General features: G+C 42.1%; 2 protein-coding genes across 6 annotated transcripts in view; one reads left to right on the top strand and one right to left on the bottom strand.

Moving 5' to 3' along the window:
* The window catches only part of LOC126336610 (organic cation transporter protein-like), a 366,616-nt gene that overhangs the window by 137,660 nt on the left and 201,139 nt on the right, over positions 1-27,817 (bottom strand). The gene's annotated exons all lie outside the window — the stretch shown is intronic.
* On the top strand, positions 1,369-18,893 carry LOC126336658 (beta-1,4-galactosyltransferase 7-like). Of its 2 annotated transcripts, XM_050000608.1 has the most exons (4): positions 1,369-1,979; positions 2,070-2,293; positions 2,998-3,144; positions 17,054-18,893. In XM_050000608.1, exons 1-4 carry the CDS (start codon positions 1,605-1,607, stop codon positions 17,289-17,291), a joined length of 984 nt encoding a protein of 327 aa, XP_049856565.1. In that variant the 5' UTR covers positions 1,369-1,604; the 3' UTR covers positions 17,292-18,893. The 2 variants fall into 2 exon arrangements, with proteins under 2 accessions (XP_049856565.1, XP_049856556.1); XM_050000599.1 differs by lacking the exon at positions 2,998-3,144 and having other exon boundaries at positions 1,412-1,979; positions 17,054-18,327.

Below are 27,817 nucleotides of genomic sequence, written 5' to 3'. Positions count from 1 at the left end.
TAGAACCATTTCAATCCTCTTTGCGGCATTACGCCTAGATATTTAACCGATGTGACTGTATCATGCAGCACAGTACCAACGCTGTATTCGAACATTAGGGGATTGTTTTTCCTACTCATCTGCATTAACTTACATTTTTCTACATTTAAAGCACGCTGCTGTTAGTCACAGAAACTAGAAATTTTCTATGTCATCTGGTATCCTCCTACAGTCATCCAATTGCCGTACAGCAGCGCATCATCAGGAAACAGCCGCATATTGCTGCCCACGCTGTTCGTCAGATCATTTATGTCTATACAGAGGATAATAGCGGTCTAATAATACTTCCCAGGATCACGCCTGACGCTTCCTTTGTCTCTGATGAACACACGCCATCGAGGACAACGATTCTCTTACTGAAGATTTCTTCGTGTTACTCACATATCTAGGAACCAATTTTGCAGACAGAAGCTTCCCCATCTCAAGGAAATGTACTATATTCGAACTGAGAATACGTTCAAGGATTCTGCATCGAACCGATTTGAGGACACCGATCTATAATTTTTCGGACCGGTCAAATAATGGTATGTCTGACCCTTCTGTGTGAATTATTTCTTAAATGCGAAATTTAAAATCTGTGCTTTCTTCTTATCTTCTACTGCCACAACAGATCAAACTCGTCAACAAGTGACTAAATGGAAGCCTTCGTTCGACCCGCATAGAAATTTTACGACGAACCAGAATTTCTCGGGTTCTCACTCTGAGCAACATCTTTTGCTGAGGTGTGACCGTGAAAACTGTTATAAGCTTCGCGCACCGATCTTTTCATAGACACAAAAATTTCTAAGAAATTTTACCCGTCGACATTTCGGCGTTCTTTTTTTGAATCGAGAGTACAATAGCCTGTTTCCTAAGCATTTTCAGAATTTTGTTATGAAACTACTGTTGGTCTTCCCTAATTCATTTATTCAGCACGTACTTCTCCAGAGCGTGATTTTCAGTTTAAATTTTTCCCCTAATTTCTCTGCGTGCATCGTATTAGAACTGAGAAATGCGCGTTCATTGTCTAAACAGGATGTTAACAACTGCTTTCGAGCATAAAAGCTCTCGTAGCCTTCTTGTATTTACTAACTTTTGTAACCATCATCTCTATGATGATATCGCGACCTGTATTGAAAATGTGGATAAGGTCTGGCCTGTTTATGCTACAATGTCTAAAATATTTCCACTACGTGTGGGTTTTTCGAGCTAGCTGCTCAAAACAGGTTTTCGAAAAACGTGTTCAGAACTACTTCACAAGACCGTCTGTCCCTAGATAACACAGTGGGCGCAATTACGTGCCCGATAAGCTTCGAAAGAAGAGAAACATGAACGGGGCTACGTCAACCTACTTGTGCCGATCCAGAGTTTGGCGGCCCTCGTTCAGGACGTGAGCAAATAGTAAAACTGCCATAAATCATCGACGCGTTTTGCAAGCACAGTGCTCAGAAGCGTTTGTCACGAAAATCTGAATTCAGCAAGTGTTGCATAATGGTTCAGTGATGTTGTTCAAGAAGGCAAGCTACGTTTAAATAATTGTCTTGCAATGTTTCATAGCGAAGCTGTTCACTAACGCGTGATTCAAGATGGGTGTGTATCTGGGATTTATTCTGTGGAAAAATAAGTCTATGGTGCTATGTGTATTCACAATGTTGGTGCTTGGATGCTTAATTGCGTTGATACCAATCACGCCTGTTAAACTGACAATTTACCGTGTTTGTTGCGCAGTGACTAGTGACGTAAGATGTTTGCATGACTGTCCGGATGAAAAATTAAGTGGTTTAAATGAACGGAAAATCGAAGAAAAAGCGTGCCGAAAAGAGGGTGCCGAAGGTAAACATAAACTAGCTGTACTCGTTCCTTTTAGGGACCGTTTTGACGAACTTCTGGAATTTGTTCCCCATATGCACAAGTTTTTGAAAAAGCAGAATGTAAATCATCACATATTTGTTTTAAATCAGGTAAATTTTATTTCTCCCGCTTCGTAATAATGTTGCAGTAGGAAACTCTAGCCAGGTTTGTTCCTGTGACAAGAGAATTTTGTTTTAAAGATCGACACTTACCGATTCAACCGTGCAGCGTTAATCAACGTTGGATTCCGAGAAGTGTGCCCGCAGTGTGACTACATTGCAATGCATGATGTTGATCTTCTCCCCCTTAATCCACAACTGTCATACGGCTATCCAGAGAAAGGCCCATTTCATGTTGCTTCGCCACAGCTGCATCCTCGCTATAACTACTCAACGTTTGCTGGAGGAATACTGCTAATTAAGAGGTAAGAATATACTCGAAATAAGTGCCTTCTTTAACATTCCCATGCAATTTAGCTGTCAGTTGCTATTAGCATTCCGTTAGGTGATTTGCGTACTTACATCACTCACTTGTTGACAAAGATGAATATACAGTATATTAAAATTTGTCATAAGATTTGAAGTAAGAATTATTACTGCTTGCCATTTCCCTTATGGCTTAATTGATTTATAAGGAAAACTTGGCGTTATCCTGAAGGATGATTTGACTACCACAGCACTGTAGTAGGTTGGTATTTTGGAGATAATAAGTGCGTGAATATTTTATCTTTGAACTGACCTACCCCCAGTTATAGAGGGACCTATAGTTTAATATGGACTACACATCTTGATGCAGTTGTCATTTTATAACTCCTAAAGCAATATTAACAAAGCTGTAATCATGAGGTGGCTATTTGCCTCAAGAATTGCGGATGGAATACATATTAGTTTGAAAACTCACTTTTAAAGGTACTCCCCTCACTTGATGTTCATTTGGAAATTATTTTATTTGTAGTATTTATATCAGCGGTACAGTGATAGTTCTGTTATCGAACGAATGATAACGAAAGAGACAACGTAGCCCTTATTAGCAGGGAATGTGATGTGTAGTCATATCTTAGCATTGTATTTAAGGGCATTATCATCTCCAGTTCACAATAACCCAAATTATTTAAAAATTGGTTTTCAGAGAAGATTTCCAAAAAGTTAATGGAATGAGCAATAAATATTGGGGCTGGGGTTTAGAGGATGATGAATTCTATATTCGCCTAAAAGAAGCAAAGCTGCAAATATCTCGTCCACAAAATGTGACTACAGGAAGAAACAGTACATTTAGGTAAGAAAAGAACTGGAGCTTCGTTAATCTGGTTTCAAATTCATTGTGTATGAACTATGTGTGTTTGTGAGTGTGAGTGTGTGTGTGTGTGTGTGTGTGTGTGTGTGTGTGTGTGTGTGTGTGTGTGTGCATGCGCGCAACACAATTAACATAGGTAGCATTTTAATGTGGGTAGTTAAGTATTAGCACATATGAAAATTACCAATGTTAAAAGTTATTTTTTCTGGCTCATCTCTGTTTGTTGTTCTTCTGAAGACATTCTGTTCAGAACTTATTAAGGAGTTGTATTCCTATGTGAGTATGATTGCTTTGCATCATTCCAATCCTCGTACCAAAAATGTCGATCATTTACCTCTGAAACGTTGTAGTTATGTATAGGCTGTCACTGTGAATTATTTATTTTGGCATTCACCAAATAAATGAGTGTAAATAGGAATGTGACTTACAATATTTTATTACTTTTTCTCCAAAGATACCCTAGGAGATCCATGGTTCCTTATTCCAACTATGCATACATTATGTGGCTGTGAAAAAAAAGTGGTTTTAAGACTATTGTCAAAAGGCTAAGTAGAGGCAGCATATTTGCCCTACACTGAAGGGAACGTTGACATTTATCTGATTGACTGACTATTAGCAATTGGTATACCACATACTGTAAATTCTAACGTTGTTCACTTTGCACTTTATTGTGTCCAAGAACCTACCACGTAAAATTAATTAACTTTTTTTTGAATGACTTAAGTCATCCCTATCGTAATCACCAAGGAGTCTGCAAACAGCAATCGTGCTAAACTCGGCTCTCTCTGTTCAGTCAATAGATACAAACATCAGTGGTATAAACGGACTGCCGTCTGTCCCTTCACTTCCAGAAAGAATTTGATACGGTGGCGCCGCCCGCCACCTGATGAAAAAAAAAGAATACCCTGCAAACTGTAAGGGTTAAGAATAATTATTCTATAGATTTATTTTAAGTTATTGAAAGTGTGTGCCCAAGTTGATTTGGGACACCCAAAAAGTAGGTGTCTACGTCTGATAAAGAAAAGAAAAATAAGAATACCGGAAAAATGTTTCAACGTTTACAGATACACAGACCACTTCTCAAAATATTTGCCATCATTAGTAACGCATTCATTGTAGGCTCTATCAGTGCATCATCATTGTGGAAAAGTTTTCCTGCTGGAAAAAAAAGTTGCTTCAGGTGACGGAACAGATGAGTCGGAAACTGTAATATTGTAGCATTTTCTGCTGCATGAAAATCATTTGCTTCTAAATCTGTAGAATTGCAACAGATGGCAGAACTGCTTGTGTCAGAGTCCCTCCCTGACTTCTGTGAGCATATACAGGGTGATTCACGAAGATATGTAAATATTGTAATACGTTATTCTACAAGTAAAAGTAAAGAAAAAAATCATATAAACATAGGTCCGCAAATGTTTAGTTACGGAGTTACGGATAATAAAAGATTCTGCCTGAAATTTAGCAACTTCGCTAATATGACGCCATCGCAAAACTGTACGAGGTTAAAGTAAAACACGATTTCCATTTATTTTGTTGTTACTGGTCTGGTGAATCTAATAAAACATGTCCCAGGCGTGTATATGCAGTAGTTTTGCAGAACTTCCATGATAATCTATTTTCATGTTACAAAATTGCAATGAGGAACAAAGACTGGTATTTCAGTCTATTTTACTATCTAATATATGTTACAATGACCAATTCCAGGATTTTCTACAAGTGTGTTTCAAAGCAAAAAACATATAAAAAAACTTCGAAATTGCCTTAATTTGGAGTCGACGTAGGAGGGAAGTAAGGAAAGTGAAGTAGACACAACATCCAGTCCTCAAAATCAAGTGAAAAGCTATCCAGTCGCACCTCAGCCAATAACAGCTGTAATGGGGGGATGGTGCTGGACAGAGATGGAAAAGCGTCAGCGCTGTAAGCATGCCAACTGCAAGGCATTTACTGTTGTCGAGTGTGAAAAGTTTGAACTAGCTCTGTGTCTGGAGACGAACACCGATTGCTTCAAAATTTATCACATTAAATAATGGCTGCTTTTTACAGTGTAATGTTGTTTCTAATATTTCAGGGTGACTTGAGTGAAAGTTGTGCAAGCATACTCCATTTTTTCTATATTGTACCGAATTACATGTTAGAAGTTACAAGATACTGATTGTACAGTTTGTTAAATGGGACCAATCTAACCTATTTCACAACACACTGCACGATGTAGCATTTTTGCGAAATGTCGAATATTACAGTCACACTGCGGTATGTAGCGTTTTGGGACATTTTAGGTTTTGTACCCAGAATGCAATAATACATAAAAATTTACCGAATTTTACAAGTTATAATTAATTTTGTCTACTCAAAATAACTGAAATTTTTTACCACGATTTCATAAGTAAAAATATATTCATGGAGTGTAGGGTTAAGGTGTACGGTTGAACATGTTGTATCCAAATTCATGCAGCTGATTCCGTGTAATGTCACCCAAAAACGCAAAACCTCTCCAGCATTCTTCATCTCTTGTCAATCACCCTTCAGTAATTTTCCAATGTCTAGCAATACCGATCCAAATTTCTGAAATCCACTAATGGTAAACATTCAATCAGGAGAATACTGTCAATTATAGAAGACAGTGCACATGATTTTTATGTTTCTTTGACAGAGACTGTCTGCTGGAATTTAATATTCACAGGTGAACCAGCATGCTGCCAAGATGTGGACCTTTTTTTTCCCATGTGGCATGCCAACGGCCGTCTTTCCTCACTCGTCACAATAAGAGTAAGACACTAGTCGCCAGCTATCATTGGTGAATGGTTTTTTGTGTATTAAGCCGTTGCCTAAGACACGTTTTGCACCTATCGTATTGTGACCTACTCAGGCATAACGGCGTAAAGACATTTTCAAGCTTAAACTTGCTTAACCAGCTGAAACTGCTAACAACTTACTCCACCTGACAGCTGCTAAAGACCTTGGAGTTGCACCTCCAGTGCTTGTAAAGCAGAAGATTTGGCACTGTTTGCATTATTTGGTGCTAAGGCTTACAACTTGTGCAGTTTCAACACCACCCTTTCCTGTTAAAGTTATTTTCTTTCTTTTCTACTTTTTTGGCATCTCTGTACTTAATAGCATAATAATAATTGGAGCTCGGTAAAACGTCAATATTGGATTTCCTATATACGATACAGATAGCCGTACCGTAGGTGAAACCACAATGGAGGGGTATCTGTTGAGAGGCCAGAGAAACGTGTGGTTCCTGAAGAGGGGCAGCACCCTTTTCAGTAGTTGCAGGGGCAACAGTCTGGATGATTGACTGATCTGGACTTGTAACAATAACCAAAAAAGCCCTGCTGTGCTGGTACTGCGAACGGCTGAAAGCAAGGGGAAACTACAGCCGTAATTTTCCGAAGGGCATGCAGCTTTACTGTATGATTAAATGATGATGGCGTCCACTTGGGTAAAATATTCCGGAGGTAAAATAGTCCCCCATTCGGATCTCCGGGCGGGGACTACTCAAGAGGACGTTGTTATCAGGAGAAAGAAAACTGGTGTTCTACGGATCGGAGCGTGGAATGTCAGATCCCTTAATCGGGCAGGTAGGTTAGAAAATTTAAAAAGGGAAATGGGTAGGTTAAAATTAGATATACTGGGAATTAGTGAAGTTCGGTGGCAGGAGGAACAAGACTTCCGGTCAGGTGAATACAGGATCATAAATACAAAATCAAGTAGGGGTAACGCAGGAGTGGGTTTAATAATGAGTAAAAAATAGGTGTACGGGTAAGCTACTACAAACAGCATAGTGAACGCATTATTGTGGCCAAGATAGACACGAAGCCCACACCTACTACAGTAGTACAAGTTTATATGCCAACTAGCTCTGCAGATGACGAAGAAATTGATGAAATGTATGATGAGATAAAAGAAATTATTCAGGTAGTGAAGGGAGACGAAAATTTAATAGTCATGGGAGACTGGAATTCATCTGTAGGATAAGGGAGAGAAGGAAACATACTAGCTGAATATGGATTGGGGCTAAGAAATGAAAGAGGAAGCCGTCTGGTAGAATTTTGCATAGAGCATAACTTAATCATAGCTAATACTTGGTTTAAGAATCATAAAAGAAAGTTGTATACATGGAAGAACCCTGGAGATACTAAAAGGTATCAGATAGATTATTAATGGTAAGACAGAGATTTAGGAACCAGGTTTTAAATTGTAAGACATTTCCAGGGGCAGATGGGGAATCTGACCACAATCTATTTGTTATGACCTGTAGATTAAAACTGAAGTACTGGAAAAAGGTGTGAATTTAAGGAGAAGGGACCTGGAAAAATTGAAAGAACCAGCGATTGTATAGAGTTTCAGGGAGATCATAAGGGAACAATTGACAGGAATGGGGGAAAGAAATACAGTAGAAGAAGAATGGGTAGCTTTGAGGGATGAAGTAGTGAAGGCAGCAGAGGATCAAATAGGTAAAAAGACGAGGGCTAGTAGAAATCCTTGGGTAACAGAAGAAATATTGAATTTAATTGATGAAAGGAGAAAATATAAAAATGCAGTAAATGAAGCAGGCAAAAAGGAATACAAACGTCTCAAAAATGATACCGACAGGAAGTGCAAAATGGCTAAGCAGTGATGGCTAGAGGACAAGTGTAAGGATGTAGAGGCTTACCTCACTAGGGGTAAGATAGATACTGCCTACAGGAAAATTAAAGAGACCTTTGGAGAAAAGAGAACCACTTGTATGAATATCAAGAGCTCAGATGGAAACCCAGTTGTAAGCAAAGAAGGGAAAGCAGAAAGGTGGAAGGAGAATATAGAGGGCCTATACAAGGGCGATGTACTTGACAATATTATGGAAATGGAAGAGGATGTAGATGAAGATGAAATGGGAGATATGATTTTGCGTGAAAAGTTTGACAGAGCACTGAAAGACCTGAGTCGAAACAAGGCCCCTGGAGTAGACAACATTCCATTCGAACTACTGACAACCTTGGGAGAGCCAGTCCTGACAAAACTCTACAATCTGGTGAGCAAGATGTGTGAGACAGGCGAAATACTCTCAGACTTCAAGAAGAATATAATAATCCCAATCCCAAAGAAAGCAGGTGATGACAGATGTGAAAATTACCGAACTATCAGTTTAATAAGTCACAGCTGCAAAGTACTAACGCGAATTCTTTACAGGCGAATGGAAAAACTAGTAGAAGCCGACCTCGGGGAAGATCACTTTGGATTCCGTAGAAATGTTGGATCACGTGAGGCAATACTGACCCTACGACTTATCTTACAAGAAAGATTAAGGAAAGGCAAACCTACGTTTCTAGCATTTGTAGACTTAGAGAAAGCTTTTGACAATGTTGATTGGAATACTCTCTTTCAAATTCTGAAGGTGGCAGGAGTAAAATACAGAGAGCGAAAGGCTATTTACAATTTGTACAGAAACCAGATGGCAGTTATAAGAGTCGAGGGGTATGAAAGGGAAGCAGTGGTTGGGAAGGTAGTGAGACAGGGTTGTAGCCTCTCCCCGATGTTATTCAATCGGTATATTGAGCAAGCAATAAAGGAAACAAAAGAAAAGTTCGGAGTAGGTATTAAAATCCACGGAAAATAAATAAAAACTTTGAGGTTCGCCGATGACATTGTAATTCTGTCAGAGACAGAAAAGGACTTCGAAGAGCAGTTGAACTGAATGGACAGTGTCTTTAAAGGAGGGTATAAAATGAACATCAACAAAAGCAAAACGAGGAAAATGGAATGTAGTCGAATTAAGTCGGGTGATGCTGAGGGAATTAGATTAGGAAATGAGACACTTAAAGTAGTAAAGGAGTTTTGCTATTTGGGGAGCAAAATAACCGATGACGGTCGAAGTAGAGAAGATATAAAATGTAGACTGGCAATGGTAAGGAAAGCGATCCGGAGAAGAGAAATTTGTTAACATCGAGTATTGATTTAAGTGTCAGGAAGTCGTTTCTGAAAGTATTTGTATGGAGTGTAGCCATGTATGGAAGTGAAACATGGACGATAAATAGCTTAGACAAGAAGAGAATAGAAGCTTTCGAAATGTGGTGCTACAGAAGAATGCTGAAGATTAGATGGGTTGATCACATAACTAATGGAAGGTATTGGGTAGAATTGGGGAGCAGAGGAGCTTGTGGCAAAACTTGACTAGAAGAAGGGATCGGTTAGTAGGACATGTTCTGAGACATCGAGGGATCACCAATTTAGTACTGGAGGGCAGCGTGGAGGATAAAAATCGAAGAGGGAGACCAAGAGATGAAGACACTAAACAGATTCAGAAGGATGTAGGCTGCAGTAGGTACTGGGAGATGAAGAAGCTTGCACAGGATAGAGTAGCATGAAGAGCTGCATCAAACCAGTCTCAGGACTGAAGACCACAACAACGACATATACACTTGACTGCATGAATGCTTGTGGAAGAGGTTTTGTATATTGCTGATGTGGCAAGCGGTGGACATAGGTCCTTTCAAGTGTTCGAATATTCACATACCTTTCTTGTTGGTTTCAACTCCGCTGTCTTAGTAGCACTTTGATTACTCGATCTGTGACTGTTTTTGCCAATGGGAGGGAAAGTTTCCCCTTTAGCGGTTTTTATTCACCAGAAGTTCCAGATACACTCCTGGAAATGGAAAAAAGAACACATTGACACCGGTGTGTCAGACCCACCATACTTGCTCCGGACACTGCGAGAGGGCTCTACAAGCAATGATCACACGCACGGCACAGCGGACACACCAGGAACCGCGGTGTTGGCCGTCGAATGGCGCTAGCTGCGCAGCATTTGTGCATCGCCGCCGTCAGTGTCAGCCAGTTTGCCGTGGCATACGGAGCTCCATCGCAGTCTTTAACACTGGTAGCATGCCGCGACAGCGTGGACGTGAACCGTATGTGCAGTTGACGGACTTTGAGCGAGGGCGTATAGTGGGCATGCGGGAGGCCAGGTGGACGTACCGCCGAATTGCTCAACACGTGGGGCGTGAGGTCTCCACAGTACATCGATGTTGTCGCCAGTGGTCGGCGGAAGGTGCACGTGCCCGTCGACCTGGGACCGGACCGCAGCGACGCACGGATGCACGCCAAGACCGTAGGATCCTACGCAGTGCCATAGGGGACCGCACTGCCACTTCCCAGCAAATTAGGGACACTGTTGCTCCTGGGGTATCGGCGAGGACCATTCGCAACCGTCTCCATGAAGCTGGGCTACGGTTATGCACACCGTTAGGCCGTCTTCCGCTCACGCCCCAACGTCGTGCTGCCCGCCTCCAGTGGTGTCGCGACAGGCGTGAATGGAGGGACGAATGGAGACGTGTCGTCTTCAGCGATGAGAGTCGCTTCTGCCTTGGTGCCAATGATGGTCGTATGCGTGTTTGGCGCCGTGCAGGTGAGCGCCACAATCAGGACTGCATACGACTGAGGCACACAGGGCCAACACCCGGCATCATGGTGTGGGGAGCGATCTCCTACACTGGCCGTACACCTCTGGTGATCGTCGAGGGGACACTGAATAGTGCACGGTACATCCAAATCGTCATCGAACCCATCGTTCTACCATTCCTAGACCGGCAAGGGAACTTGCTGTTCCAACAGGACAATGCACGTCCGCATGTATCCCGTGCCACCCAACGTGCTCTAGAAGGTGTAAGTCAACTACCCTGGCCAGCAAGATATCCGGATCTGTCCCCCGTTGAGCATGCTTGGGACTGGATGAAGCGTCGTCTCACGCGGTCTGCATGTCCAGCACGAACGCTGGTCCAACTGAGGCGCCAGGTGGAAATGGCATGGCAAGGCGTTCCACAGGACTACATCCAGCATCTCTACGATCGTCTCCATGGGAGAATAGCAGCCTGCATTGCAGCGAAAGGTGCATATACACTGTACTAGTGCCGACATTATGCATGCTCTGTTGCCTGTGTCTATGTGCATGTGGTTCTGTCAGTGTGATCATGTGATGTATCTGACCCCAGGAATGTGTCAATAAAGTTTCCCCTTCCTGGGACAATGAATTCATGGTGTTCTTATTTCAATTTCCAGGAGTGTATTTCAGGATGTAATGGCCTACTTGTCAGAGTTGTTTTTGGTCCAAAGTTACAGTAGTATAATGTGTAAACAAGAACCACACGTAGCAAACTAAACTATTAAGCAATACCAAAGACAGTGTTGCCAAAATAATATCAAACTCAAGATGAGTAGACGATTTTCCTTTTTTTTAAGTACTCCACATAATTACTTAAGCCATTGCATGCTAAATTTACCGAACTGCACAACATAATTATCATAACAGAAGATGAAAAAACAGAGATATTAATTGCCATGAACTCCATGCAACCAAACTCACAAAAAGGAGAGGCATTCAAGGCATGTATCCGTGGATCTTAAAAATTTCTTTTAAATCCTGAAGATTTCAACTACGATATGAAGACAGCCAATAAGACAGCTATGAGTAATGAATAGTCAAGCAAGGAATTAACTCCGATTAACTCCATCCACAAGAAAGTTAAACAAGTGCATAAGAATAGTACACAACTTTTCACACACACAGAACAAAGTATTATCAGCCTGAAGTGTGTAAAATTACTTGATTCTTTTTTAAGTCTCTTTGCAAAGAACAACCTTGGGCAAAGTTCAAAAACTAGTTCACAAGAAATAGCTGTCTGCTTCAGACATGATGAAGTGCACAAATATGCAGTACTCCAAATCCAAAACAAAGACCTTCAGGTTTCAATGAAACACCTCCACCCACTGTACATTATTAAAAAGCGAAAGAAGAAGGCTTAAGGACTCCTTAAATATATAGGTACACAATCGTACCCAAATAGATAAAATAATAAATGGAGCAATCCGCTTCTGTAGCAGAAATAGTAATTTCTTTACGAATTTTTAAGACCTTATAACGCAAACATAAATCCACACCAGTTTTAATACATTCTTCTCACAAATGTTTGTTTTTAACAGACCGTGAAATAAGGGAAAAAAAGAGAATTAAGCCACACTGTCAAATATCTCTCCTTTGAGAGTTAACCTCAGAAGTACACGTATCTTTGGAACAAAAACAATAACAGGGTCATCTGAAAATTGTGGACATGTAAGAGCAGAAATGTTTGCCACATAAGTCTATGAAAACAGTGCAAGTGATTACAAAAAGTCAATTCTTCTACAGTTCGCTGCCACAAGAAAATAAGTCTTTACAACATTAGTCGGTGCTTCTTCACTAACTGTGTGGATTGCATTTTTACTTATGTCGTTTGTAGGCATTGCTGCAAAATATTACAATATCATCATTTTAATTTGTAGTATCTGTTGAAGTTATCCATCTGCAGAAAAACAACAGATAGCGACATTAGTCTGCTGCAGTTTTATAATGTATAAACATGTCTTGTATTGAGCATAATACGGCACCAGACGATAGATGCACTTCTGCAATGCGTAATGGTATGCCCAAATACGAAATGAAAACATACAATTAATAATTTTATGCGTCTGGTTGCAGCCATAAACATTAAGCTACAAAACAATTTTAACTTTGGAAAAGTGGCTGAGTATGAGCTACTATTATTACATAATTGAGTCGGAAGTGGCTGATGCGAACTAATTGTAGGCACATTGCACCAAACATGAGAAGTTCTTTCAGATAATTTTGGTGGTTTTTTGAATCATTTCATGATTCTTCAGCTGTCGTTCTCTTTATTCGACGTACGAATGTACAATTTCGGCCTTAGGCCGTTTTCAAGTACTGTATCTAAAACGGAAGCAATATGCGGGGTGTTCAAAAAGTCTCTCCATAGTGCCGTATGATTTTTAGCCGCGCGTACCGTATGCCGCAGTGAATATAATCAGTGAAATACAAGTTATTAATTTACTGAATATTCATTTTTACTTACAGATTTTCACATTAAATAACACAAGCTGTAACATTCCCTCTGTAGCAGAAAAAGTGAAAGTGGATATTGCACTTTTCAATTCATCGATGGATTTTGGACGGTTTTTATAGACAGTTGCTTTCACTGCACTCCAGAAGAAAAAGTCAGGCGATGTTAGGTCAAGCGATCGTGGAGACCAAAGTCCCTGTGAAATTATGCGATCACCAAAAACATCAGCAAGCAGTTACATTGAAATGCGAGCTGTATGCGCGGTTGCACCATCTTGTTGAAAATAACCGTTCAGTATTTCACTTAACACAAATTCTCACATGAATGGGCACAGAACATCACTGAAGTATCGTTGTGCGTTTATTGTTTCGTTGAAAAATCCAGGCAGGCAAACAACCATACGGCACTCGCGGCTGACCATCATACGGCACTGCGGAGAGACTTCTTGGAACACCTCGTAGATTGACTTAGCAAATGTCATGGGGTAATGGGGCATAGATGGCGCAGGTGTGCTGTATGCGCTCCGCTCATCCCCTGTGTCAGCTGCAATTGTATAGAAGACCTGAGGAGTGGCTGTGCAAGTGATTTGTGTTAACATGCAAAGATGTCGTGGGCTGACGCCGCTCGAACGGGGTATGGGTGTCTATGCCCGACGGATGGGAATTTCGATTTCGGATTTACACGTCAGTCGTGTCCAGGTTGAATCGTGACTGGTTGAATGAGGGTGTCACAGTCCACAACAAACGAATTACCGGCCGCCTACCCACACTCGATGAAAGTGACCGGCGACGTCTGTCAGAAGGGCAACAATGCAACATATCACTATGCAGTTAAACACAGGGCGTGCTAGACACGTCTTTCTGTGGACAATCCATAGGAACATGGGTTCCACGGGAGCCGGTGCTGCACACGGGTGCCACTATTAATGCAACGTCATCGGGCACAACGGCTTGCATTTGTCTCCAATCACCACGGATGAAGACTGGAACAATTGCTTAACGTAGTCGGACGAATCACGATTTCAGCTGAACTATGCCGATGTGAGGCACTGTGTGTGTGGCGCTGACCACATGGATCGACCAAGAAGGTGTAGCCCAAGGCGGTGATGTCTCTGTTATGGTCTGGGGCCAATTTTCCTAGTGAGGAATGGGCCTCCTAGTTGTTCTGGAAGGGACTTTGGATGCTCTGCGGTATGCTGAGCTGCTCGGGGACCATCACCACCCATTTTAGGTCTTCCAACGCCCTGACGGTTCTGCCGTGTTTCAAAATGAGAACGCGACGCCACATCGCTCCCACGTCGCCCGGGAATGGTTGCAGGAACATGCATAGGAGGTCCAAAGACTGAAATGACCACCCCGGAACACAGATTTGAACCCCACTGAGCATATAGGGGGTGTCATGGAGCGCAGGCTCCATGACACGGATCCTGCACCCACGAGCAGACTGGAGCCTGTTGCTGCTCTGCAAACGATTTGACGTCAGCGGCTTCCAGATGAGGATAACTTATTCAGCGCAGGAACAGGTCATATCCCAAGATATACTAGGCGGATTATAACTTATTTTATGAGTGATTATTTAATGGGTTATTACGCCATGTACGTCCTTGCTCCCATGACTGGCTGTAAATGAAATCTAGGAACAGTTTTTCGCTATTTTAGAAACACGATACTTCTGAGCAGTTGTTGCAAAGTCTTATATATTAGGTCGATGTTTTTAACGTACTTGCACGGGTAAGATTACAATTATTTTACATAATTTGTTAATTAAACTATATATTTCTTCTCAATTATATTTAATTTTTCTTCATCGCTGGTGTGAATATGACCATATGGAATTTCTTTAAAACAACTTGTAAATATTTCTATTTGGTATTATGGGAGCACATCTTTTTTGAACAGTTGTTACAAAGTTCTTGTACATAAAGTCGAGTAAAATCTTTCATACCGTCTTTATGGATGCGAGATCTTTCGCATCACAGTCATATTTATTAATAAGTACAGCGATAACTATACGTTGAATGGTTCTCTACTACTTCTTCGTAGAACTGGTAGAAAGTCGTCTAGGAATCTTCCGTTTCACAGGTCTTTTTGTTCATTTAAAACTCTGTCTGAATGGTCTTTCAGATGGATATAAATTTCAAATTCTTCCACTACATCCATGATTTTATGTAATATTTGTAGTGATTTATCTGTATTAACTATTTTGTGATTTGTGTCTTTTAAATGTGCAACAAAGGTGTCCGCCCCATTGTCGTGTGCCAACCTTCATTCCGTCTGTCCAATAAATTTTAAGCATTCTTCACATTTAATTTTGTAGATTCCTGATTGCGAAGAAGGCTCTGATTTCCGTGGTATATGTCTGAATAATGGTTGTACATTATTTACTCCTGTAGCTAGTGTATAATTTTTTATTCTTGAAACTTCGAGTAATTTAGTCGGAAACAATACCTAGATATGACCATACGAAAACTCAGTTTTTCTGTTGTGCTTTTAAGTTTCTGATTAAAGGTATATCGTCTACGAAATTGGCGTGTTTGATTGGTCTTCTTTTTGTATAATACGTCCACTAAGTTTTTAGGGTAACTTAGAAACAGGAGTACAATTTCAAACAGCTAATATCACTAATATACAGCATTTATTGTGATGACAGGTTCGGCAAACTACATTGGTATCATCAGATCTGTAAAGCATAGATCAACATATTCAAGCACAAATGCGTATTATATCGCGTCATATCACAGAACCATATTTCATGGACATGAGAACAATAGTATGTAAGTCAAGCATAAAGTAGATATTATATAAGACAACGTACATTTTGCACTGATATACAAACTCATGTTCGTACATTAGCAAGAAGACTTGCTGATATACTTTTGTTCTCATGTTCGTGAAATATCGTTCTATGATATGTCACGGTATAATATGCATTTCGTAAAAACTCAGTGAAATGTACTGCAGAATGTATGTTATATTCCATGGTATAATCCATGTTTATGTGAAATTGTGTTACGCCCCTCTACATCTGAGCCTAGTGTGCTTGTATGTGTTGATATATACTTTACAGAGCTGAAGATGGCAAGGTGAGGTGATTTGCCGAAACCGATCATCGCAATAAATGCTGTACAGTAGCGAACTTGGCTTTTTGAAAATGCACTTCTGTTTCTACATTAATCTGGATCGCCTCCTAAACCTGATAATGCCAAGCATGTATTTTCGGATAGCCGTTATTTATAGCCACGTTTGGAGAAGATTCAATTGTTTTTAAGCATTTTGTTTTCTTTTTCCACTGGTAAGTTGATCAGTCTGTGTATCACAGAACGAAAATATCTGAGCTTTTTTTATGAATCTATCATAATGAGATAGATGTTCACATTTAGAATAAGGTGTTCGATTCCTAACCTGAAATTTCGTCTTGAGAACGCAATCTTAAGCGGAAGCACTGTTGTAAAAAACATTACTGTGTCAATTCAAAGTAAAAACGCTCTACCTTTCTACGTTGCTCCTGACGAAGTCGACGCAGATATCTCCAGAATGAGATTTTCACTCTGCAGCGGAGTGTGCGCTGATATGAAACTTGCTGACAGAAGCTGTGAGGCCGGGGCGAGAGTCGTGCTTGGTAGAGCATTTGCCCGCGAAAGGCATAGATCCCGAGTTCGAGTCTCGGTCCGGCACACAGTTTTAATCTGCCAGCAAGTTTCGATGAAGATAATCGTCGAAAGATGGATTTTTACCCTGAACTGACGCGGCAATTAGTCCTAGAATGTTTTATATAATTGAACTTTCTTTTATATATTTTTGTATTGCATTGCCCTACTTCTGATTGAAAAATCTCGTGTGCTACAAAATTGAACTTCCTGTAATTGATTGATTATTTTTCATGTACCTGCTGCAGTATTTCAGAGTACAAGAAAACTCTTATGATTATTTTTATTCTGTTTCTGTAGCTGTAGAATAGCCTACTAGTTTACAATGAAAATTCAGATACTGTTTTTTTTTTTTTCTTTTCTTTATGACCAGGCACATGCATGATAGCGTAAGACGGAAACGTGATAAGACCAGATGCTTCAATCAAATACAGTTGACAGAGGATCGTGATTTGGAGACCGGTGTGAACACAGTGTCTTATAAACTTGCAGAAATTAGACAGATGAGCATTGATGGTGATCGAGCTACAGTTCTAAACGTGAAGCTCCACTGTGATAAGCTGCTGACTCCATGGTGTGAATGTAACTCTAGCAATCAGTCAGAAAACTAAATCTGGGCAGCTAGCAAGATGAAGAAATTTAGACTGTAAGATAGTAAAGTACCAATATGTTCACATTATTTTCAGTATTTATAACATTTTGTTGATATCGAGTGGACACCAGTTATTGGTGTTAAAATTGAAAACGGCTTAATGTGAAGGACTTTTATATTGTATGTTTTGTAGTGTTTAAGGCTTAGAACTTCGCAACTTTGTATTATGTACCACATGTTTACTCACTATTAATTTTTCAAATGCAGCTTTATACCCCTAATGTTGTCTTTGCACACAAAAATAATTTGCATGAGAGGTGTTAAACATTATGTACACTGTATTTGTTGATACTTTGCATCTGTATCCTGCATCTTTGAAGCGATTTATAGGCAGAGAAATTTGTGGTGTGGTGAGGATTTTACCTTTTTATGACTGCCTTTTCCATTTTGACTGTATCCATTTAAAACCTTTAGCGTGCTCACATGGCGGTATGTTTTTCAGACATACGTGCAGTAGTCACCTTTTTTCGTCTGACACTATTTTCACACCAGGCTGACGAAACATGACATTAAATAATTATTATGAAAAGGAAATAAAAATTGAGGGTTAATTTAATTAAATTGGGTCTTTAGCTGCAGAATATTTTGGAGAGTAGACTGGAAAACATAACTGGGCGGATTAAAGTACCGTACGTTGCAACGGACATGGATGTTCTCCAATAGCAGTGAGCAATTTAATTATATGTAACTGCTATGTTGTAAAGTGTTCTCGTGTTGACGAACTAGTTCAGTTTGCCATGTGAGTGAGATGTTTTCAGACCTTGTAGCCTACTGGTCCTTTATACGACATTCAAGCTGTAATATTTCTGGCTTAGTCAGCCATCATATTAGGCTCCAAGAAGCTGTTCCCAGAGCAGTGGAGATGGCAAGAAGTATATAGATGACGAAATGTGGTATGAGGTACCTGTGACAGATGTTAGATTCGGTACCATTCCTGTGAGAAAAACCGCCTGCATAATGCTACTGCTCTGTGATTAGCTACTGCATTCGGAGCAAGAGCGCCAAAACGTTAAAGTATAGTTATTATTATTAGTTAAACTACTCATTGGAATGACTTTACTTTTTAATATAAATATCTCTCAACAGCTGACTATCAATCAGTCATTTTAGAATTATTAAAAACAGATTAAATCAAAAACAAAAGACTGACGAAATTGCAGACGAAGCACTTCGGAAGCGTTCGGGTCACGCCTTTTCTGGTATGGCGCGCGAAGTGTTTCGGGCTGCTTGTCACTCTGGATTAGGCAGTCGAGAAGAACAGGCATGTTGTCTGTCGTAGGATGTGTTTCCAATTTTTATTTAAGCTCCTGTTCGTTACTCTGGATTAGGCAGTCGAGAAGTACAGTCATGTTGTCTGTGGCACGATGTGTTTTCCAGTATTCAGTATTAAAAGATTCACTCTGGTAGCCAAGAGGCACAGACAAGTGCCACAAATAATGTAAAGACACATTTTCGTAAACATTGTGTTTGATCATGTACTTTGTTGTATCAGCTGGTGTTGTATTAAGATCGTGTAGTCTTCTCATGTGGCTATATTAAAATGCGCGAGTGGCATCCCAAAGAAGTGATACATTATTTCGGAACAGAACCTCACTAAAAGTCAGTTTCAGCCTCAAGATACAGAACCTACGACCTGCGTGCAGTTTTCTGAGCTGGGGACATCAACTTGAAGAATATATCAGAACGTTCGTACTCCATACAGTGCATGCACAGAACAAATCTGCTCAGTGACACGTCATCTGCAGTAATGCAGAGGAGGTAAAGGAGGATGATCGTTATTAACACCAACAACCAGTTCATTCTACCTTTCTTGCCGTAAAGTGGACGATAGGCGAGATTGACGATATTATTGCATATTAGCAGATCCCTACTACCTACTTCACAACAGTTGACATGACGAGGCCATATGCTGCCTGGAGCAGTATACGCGCATTGTGCTCTATTGTCTGCGCACCAGACTGTCGGCACACGTGATATACATCCGCCCCTTTACTGCACGAGGACTTTCGAGGAAGCTTTCCCGCCCTTCCCTTATTTGCGACATTACTGCCAATTCAAATAAATGTGCTCTCGATGTCGCAGTTCATGGGATGAAAGCAGGAGTGTGGGACAGGTTAGTGAGGTGGTTAGCTGGTCTGAATACTCACTTCGTTGGGTGCTTAAACACTGGTACTACGGGGATAAGCAATTTTTAATTAATACTTTCCCATGGACGTATTCGCCATATACCGCCTATTCACTTCTCCAGTTGGCAGTATCCTCTTCATTTGCATATTTACACTGTTTCTTTTTAAAGAGAGGGCGGCAGCCTTTGTCACTCACGCCCGTTATGCAACTGAGTGCTGCAAAGTGTTACACCATGAATCACCAATATAGTATTTATCTAAGTTTTTGGAGATGTTCACCACGTAAAGGGTGCTGACGCACGGGCAGGGTGACAGGTATTGTCTGGCAATTTACAATTCTTATGTATGAGACAGGCGAAATACCCTCAGACTTCAAGAAGAATATAATAATTCCAATCCCAAAGAAAGCAGGTGTTGACGGATGTGAAAATTACCGAACTATCAGTTTAATAAGCAACAGCTGCAAAATACTCACGCGAATTCTTTATAGACGAATGGAAAAACTGATAGAAGCTCGGGGAAGATCAGTTTGGATTCCGTAGAAATCTTGGAACACTTGAGGCAATACTGACCCTACGACTAATCTTAGAAGAAAGATTAAGGAAAGGCAAACCTACGTTTCTAGCATTTGTAGATTTAGAGAAAGCTTTTGACAATGTTGATTGGAATATAAAGGATATAGAGTGGCAACGCCAAGGAAAGCGTTTCTGAAGAAGAAAAATTTGTTAACATCGAGTATAGATTTAAATGTCAGGAAGTCGTTTCTGAAAGTATTTGTATGGAGTGTAGCCATGTATGGAAGTGAAACGTGGACGATAAATAGTTTAGACGAGAAGAGAACAGAAGCTTTCGAAATGTGGTGCTACAGAAGAATGCTGAAGATTAAATGGGTAGATCACGTAACTAATGAGGAGGTATTGAACAGAACTGAGGAGAAAAGAAATTTGTACACAACTTGACTAGAAGAAGGGATCGGTTGGTAGGACATGTTCTGAGGCATCAAGGAATCACCAATTTAGTATTGGAGGGCAGCGTGGAGGGTAAAAATCGTAGAGGGAGACCAAGAGATGAATACACTAAGCAGATTCAGAAAGATGTAGGCTGCCGTAGGTACTGGGAGATGAAGAAGCTTGCACAGGATAGAGTAGCATGGAGAACTGCATCAAACCAGTCTCAGGACTGAAGACCACAATAAGAACATGGTTAATCGGCAGATGAAAGATTGGTACTACAAGGATAAGTCATTTCTAATTATATTCTGTGAGGGAATTGATTATAGACTACCTACTCCTGCCTCCAACTGGCAATACCCATTTAATTTTTATATTTACGTTACGCCCTATAAAAGAGAAAGCCACAGCTGCAGTCTTTAGCACCCGTTTTAGTAATGAAGTGCTACAATTCGAGCATTGGGCAAGAATGGATCACATTGCGTTATGCACGCCAATCACCTCTGCAGGCACGCTATATTTTCCCAGAACCCTCGTAATAAACAGGAGCCGGTCATTTGCCTTTCCTACAACTGGTCTTCAGTGCTCGTTCCATTTTATGTCGTTCCGCAACGTTTCGCCTACATATTTAACGGACGTGACCGATTCAAGCAACACACTAACAACACTGTTTTAGAACTTAGGAGGAATGTTTCTCTTATTTATTCACATTACCACATTTAAAGCAAACTACCATTTCTCGTATCATTTAAAAATTCTGTCAAAGTCATCCTCACTCGAAAACGACGCTTCTCCTTACACGCAACCAGCAAACAGAAGAGATTGCTGCTCATCATGTAGATAGTTTATGCAGATGGCATCTCCTCACAGATCAGCAAACAATTCAGATTGCTGCCCATCTTATCGATTGATTGTTTATACAGGTAGAGGACAGGAGCAGTCTTATCACAGTTCCCTGGGTCACTGCTGACGTTACTTTAATCTCTAATTGGTACTCGTCGTCCTGGACAGTGGAATGGATTCTACTGGTCAAAAAGTCTTCAAGACAGTTCGTATTTGACAACCTAATCCTAATGCTCGGACCTTTCTTGCCCGTCTACATTGTAGTACATTGTTGAGCGATATACGGAAATACTGGCTGAATCAGAACTCCAACAACAAACTTACAGAGGTTCTTGAAGGACACCTTCTGAGTATTTCCGTATAAGGGATCCACGGCCTCCAACGGCTCGTCACAGAGTTATTGCATGTCATTTAGTTTCAGTTAATGTACTGCACTGAAAACAGTGCACGAAACTGTGACTATCGATGGTATACGCTGTGTCTCTTGCTTGGAAATAAATTTGTTCCGTTAACCCACGGTACTTCCCGTTGACAACACAGTGTTACACTGCGTTCATCATAAGAATAACCTCGATGAAAACATTACACTATGTGTTCACCCGCGCTGCCGAAATGTCACTGGATTTCGTTTCACACACAGCGGAAGCCGAGCTGTCTCGAATACAACCGAGTTCGATAGTAAAGATACGTTTTACGCTACTCACTAAGCGCATGTAGACTCGGCGATAACAAGCGACAACAGCTTTACCGGCGCGTTTAACAGGACAGCACTGGCTAGCCATCTGATTCGACTAACCTGCAGTAATGTAAACATTTGCAGTTAAGACGTAAAAGCTTCGATCAGAGAAAAAAAATTTGCTATAGTTTCGAACGTCATGTAATTTTTAAACAGAATGGAATAATGCATATCAAAACTCTGACAATACGCCTCCTAGGGGCCAGACAGAAAACATACACTGAGTCCAAATAGTATTCATCTAGTTGTAATTAACAAAAAACTTATTATATGTCACGTGAAAGGAACATAAAATTATAAAATATGAAAATCCGGTCATATACAACGAACCTTGACAAGTCATTTTTGTTGTTGGACAACGAAATAAATACATCCATAGCGATAATAAATCTGACAAAATGAAGAATTTATTCAAGGGCTACTTCAAAAAGTATTTGTCCACTCATTTTTTATTTAAATTTACAATCTGAAAATATGATTTGACTTACAAAAATTAACATTTAGTGGGTTTTCCCTTTGCAGCTATTACTGCCTGTAATCATCTGGGCATCGACTTGACCTAGTTCGCCGTCAGAGAGGCTGGAATTTTGTTCCATTCGTCTTGAAGTGCTCCTTTTAGGCCTCTCTTGTTAGAAATATGTCTTCTCCTTATGCTATCTTCCAGTACTTTCCAAATGTGTTCAATAGGATTAATGTCTGAGCTCTGAGGAGGGTTGTTATGTTGTTTTGGGGTAATGTACAGGAACCAAAGCCTTATATTTAGAGCCGTATGCTTTGGGTCGTTATCTTCTTGAAAAATGTAATTTCCTTGCAGACCTAATTTTTCGGCGCTAAGATTCCGATTGTCCTTTAAAATGTTGGTATACATATGGTGAACCATTGTACCTTCTATGAAATGTAATTTTCCAACACCTGCAGCACTCATACAGCCCCACACCACCAGGGTGTTGGCACAAGACTGCATGGCAACATTTCCGCATTCTTCTTACGCCACACCATTCGCCTGCCATCGGACCGGAATACGTTATATTTACTCACACCAGAAAATACTACTCTTTTCCAGAAGCTTTCATTTTCGAATCTACGTTCCACCCCAAAATGAAGACGTTTCTTTTCATTCTGTTCACTGACCCAAAGTTTCTTGCGCGCTACCCGGCCGTGATACCCATACGTTCTGAAGGTATTTCTGGGGGCACATACCTTCTTTCCGCTAGACTAACTTCCCAGCCAACTTAGGCTTCTTCTTCATTTTCCTCATGATAAATCTCACGTCTGCATCAGTGAAGGGGTCCGGTACGTGGTTGGTTTCTTAATCACTTTGTTGCGCAAAATCGATCTACACTCCTGGAAATTGAAATAAGAACACCGTGAATTCATTGTCCCAGGAAGGGGAAACTTTATTGACACATTCCTGGGTTCAGATACATCACACGATCACACTGACAGAACCACAGGCACATACACACAGGCAACAGAGCATGCACAATGTCGGCACTAGTACAGTGTGTATCCACCTTTCGCAGCAATGCAGGCTGCTATTCCTCTATGGAGACGATCGTAGAGATGCTGGATGTAGTCCTGTGGAACGGCTTGCCATGCCATTTCCACCTGGCGCCTCAGTTGGACCAGCGTTCGTGCTGGACGTGCAGACCGCGTGAGACGACGCTTCATCCAGTCCCAAACATGCTCAATGGGGGACAGATCCGGAGATCTTGCTGGCCAGGGTAGTTGACTTACACCTTCTAGAGCACGTTGGGTGGTACGGGATACGTGCGGACGTGCATTGTCCTGTTGGAACAGCAAGTTCCCTTGCCGGTCTAGGAATGGTAGAACGATGGGTTCGATGACGGTTTGGATGTACCGTGCACTATTCAGTGTCCCCTCGACAATCACCAGAGGTGTACGGCCAGTGTAGGAGATCGCTCCCCACACCATGATGCCGGGTGTTGGCCCTGTGTGCCTCGGTCGTATGCAGTCCTGATTGTGGCGCTCACCTGCACGTGCCAAACACGCATACGACCATCATTGGCACCAAGGCAGAAGCGACTCTCATCGCTGAAGACGACACGTCTCCATTCGTCCCTCCATTCACGCCTGTCGCGACACCACTGGAGGCGGGCTGCACGATGTTGGGGCGTGAGCGGAAGACGGCCTAACGGTGTGCGGGACCGTAGCCCAGCTTCATGGAGACGGTTGCGAATGGTCCTCGCCGATACCCCAGGAGCAACAGTGTCCCTAATTTGCTGGGAAGTGGCGGTGCGGTCCCCTACAGAACTGCGTAGGATCCTACGGTCTTGGCGTGCATCCGTGCGTCGCTGCGGTCCGGTCCCAGGTCGACGGGCACGTGCACCTTCCGCCGACCACTGGCGACAACATCGATGTACTGTGGAGACCTCACGCCCCACATGTTGAGCAATTCGGCGGTACGTCCACCCGGCCTCCCGCACGCCCACTATACCCCCTCGCTCAAAGTCCGTCAACTGCACATACGGTTCACGTCCACGCTGTCGCGACATGCTACCAGTGTTAAAGACTGCGATGGAGCTCCGTATGCCACGGCAAACTGGCTGACACTGACGGCGGCGGTGCACAAATGCTGCGGAGCTAGCGCCATTCGACGGCCAACACCGCGGTTCCTGGTGTGTCCGCTGTGCCGTGCGTGTGATCATTGCTTGTACAGCCCTCTCGCAGTGTCCGCAGCAAGTATGGTGGGTCTGACACACCGGTGTCAATGTGTTCTTTTTTCCATTTCCAGGTGTGTATTATCGACTGAACCATAGATGTAGGTCTATCGACTACTTTAGCAATCTTGGAAGAAGATTTGCATTTATTATGTAACGGCAGAATAAGTTTTCTTTCGATCAGCGTCGTCTCACTACCCTTGCGGCCCATGGCGCCAATTGCACTGTATCGACGCCGTTCAGAACCACAACAGGTGATAGAGCGGGGCCGCACACGGTTGACTCTAGTGTGTGCCGTGGGTCAGCGTTATACACTCCTGGAAATTGAAATAAGAACACCGTGAATTCATTGACCCAGGAAGGGGAAACTTTATTGACACATTCCTGGGGTCAGATACATCACATGATCACACTGACAGAACCACAGGCACATAGACACAGGCAACAGAGCATGCACAATGTCGGCACTAGTACAGTGTATATCCACCTTTCGCAGCAATGCAGGCTGCTATTCTCCCATGGAGACGGTCATAGAGATGCTGGATGTAGTCCTGTGGAACGCCTTGCCATGCCATTTCCACCTGGCGCCTCAGTTGGACCAGCGTTCGTGCTGGACGTGCTGACCGCGTGAGACGACGCTTCATCCAGTCCCAAACATGCTCAATGGGGGACAGATCCGGAGATCTTGCTGGCCAGGGTAGTTGACTTACACCTTCTAGAGCACGTTGGGTGGCACGGGATACATGCGGACGTGCATTGTCCTGTTGGAACAGCAAGTTCCCTTGCCGGTCTAGGAATGGTAGAACGATGGGTTCGATGACGGTTTTGATGTACCGTGCACTAGTCAGTGTCCCCTCGACGATCACCAGAGGTGTACGGCCAGTGTAGGAGATCGCTCCCCACACCATGATGCCGGGTGTTGGCCCTGTGTGCCTCGGCCGTATGCAGTCCTGATTGTGGCGCTCACCTGCACGGCGCCAAACACGCATACGACCATCATTGGCACCAAGGCAGAAGCGACTCTCATCGCTGAAGACGACACGTCTCCATTCGTCCCTCCATTCACGCCTGTCGCGACACCACTGGAGGCGGGCTGCACGATGTTGGGGCGTGACCGGAAGACGGCCTAACGGTGTGCGGGACCGTAGCCCAGCTTCATGGAGACGGTTGCAAATGGTCCTCGCCGATACCCCAGGAGCAACAGTGTCCCTAATTTGCTGGGAAGTGGTGGTGCGGTCCCCTACGGCACTGCGTAGGATCCTACGGTCTTGGCGTGCATCCGTGCGTCGCTGCGGTCCGGTCCCAGGTCGACGTGCACGTGCACCTTCCGCCGACCACTGGCGACAACATCGATGTACTGTGGAGACCTCACGCCCCACGTGTTGAGCAATTCGGCGGTACGTCCACCCGGCCTCCTGCATGCCCACTATACGCCCTCGCTCAAAGTCCGTCAACTGCACATACGGCTCACGTCCACGCTGTCGCGGCATGCTACCAGTGTTAAAAGACTGCGATGGAGCTCCGTATGCCACGGCAAACTGGCTGACACTGACGGCGGCGGTGCACAAATGCTGCGCAGCTAGCGCCATTCGACGGCCAACACCGCGGTTCCTGGTGTGTCCGCTGTGCCGTGCGTGTGATCATTGCTTGTACAGCCCTCTCGCAGTGTCCGGAGCAAGTATGGCGGGTCTGACACACCGGTGTCAATGTGTTCTTTTTTCCATTTCCAGGAGTGTAGTTTAATCACTGCGCGCAGATTTTCGGAATGTTCAGATGCTGGACGAATACTTTATGAACTTGCTCTTATATTACATTTTCTATTTTGTTAAACTTGCTGTCGATCTGGATGTATTTCTTTCCTTGCTGTCCAACAAAAATGACTTACCGAGGTACTTCTTACATGACTGGCTCTTTACATTTTGTATACATTTCTTTTCATGTTACACAGACTTTGTTTTATAAAAGATATGCAGCTACACGGATATTTTTTGGACTCACTGTAAGATGCTCTCGTCCATAGCTAATGTACTGTTGTAATTAAAAACATGAGTGATGAAATTTACTTAAACGGAAGGCAACTTTTCTGCACTAGTTATGTGTGACGTAAACATGTCTTGCAGGAATTTCACCGTATAGTTAAATATTAAGGCCACTGAATGTTTTACTTACAGCCAGTCGTCTGGTAATCTCTGAACTGCATCCATATCGCAAGAATAAACTTGAGTACTAGAATACTGATAACGATGCGATCAATAACAGAATCCAGGAAGCCATCCAAGCACCACATTCTCTCCTTTTATGACATACTGTTCTGCACCCCGCCAGCGTTCGGCAGTGACGCATGACAAAGCTCAATGCGTTAGTTCCAGTACGTCTCAGATCTCTTGTTATTTTCCGCATCAAACCCCTTAACTTGGCTCCAGAACAATTTGTTGAGTTCAGATTGCATTATAACATTAGCAACTGCAAAAATATAGCATTTGTACGGTATACTATTTACCGGGAAAATTATTGTTTTCTATCACGCATATCGCCCTGTCCCCCGTGAGACCAAATCTGCGATATAGAGCAACAGACATAGTCGAAATAAAGATTATTTGCTTTCCATTGTTAACCCAAAAAATTATTTGGTAATGTTTTTAATGTAAACAATATTTATCAACAACTAAATAAAAAGCACCATCCGAACAGGCCTTTAAAGCATCATACATAGGGGGATATGGTCAGCTCTCGTGGCTGTTGTCAGTTTTCGTGACCGGTGTTGCTACTTGTAAACAACCAAGCAGCTCTTCAGTTGGCCTGCCCAGGGCTGAATGCACCCCGCTTGCCAGCAGTTTAACTTCGGTGATCCAACGGTAACCAGTGTTCCCAATGCGGCAAGGCCGTTGACAATCTTCTATATAATATTGATAAATAAAAATTTATATTTGCAATAAAAACTAGAATTTTGTTTACGATATGTAATTAGAAACAAGGAGACACGCATTTCTCATAAAAATAATGTTTAATTATGTGTTAATTGGTATATACTTGATGAATTTTGTGTTAAAATGATATAGCTATTAGAAAAGTTGTATACATGGAAGAATCCTGGAGATACTAAAAGGTATCAGATAGATTATATAAAGGTAAGACAGAGATTTAGGAAT

The sequence above is a fragment of the Schistocerca gregaria genome, chromosome 1, assembly GCF_023897955.1.
Source record: "Schistocerca gregaria isolate iqSchGreg1 chromosome 1, iqSchGreg1.2, whole genome shotgun sequence".
Classification (NCBI taxonomy): Eukaryota; Metazoa; Arthropoda; class Insecta; order Orthoptera; family Acrididae; genus Schistocerca; species Schistocerca gregaria.
This window is presented reverse-complemented; position numbering and strand designations above follow the sequence as displayed.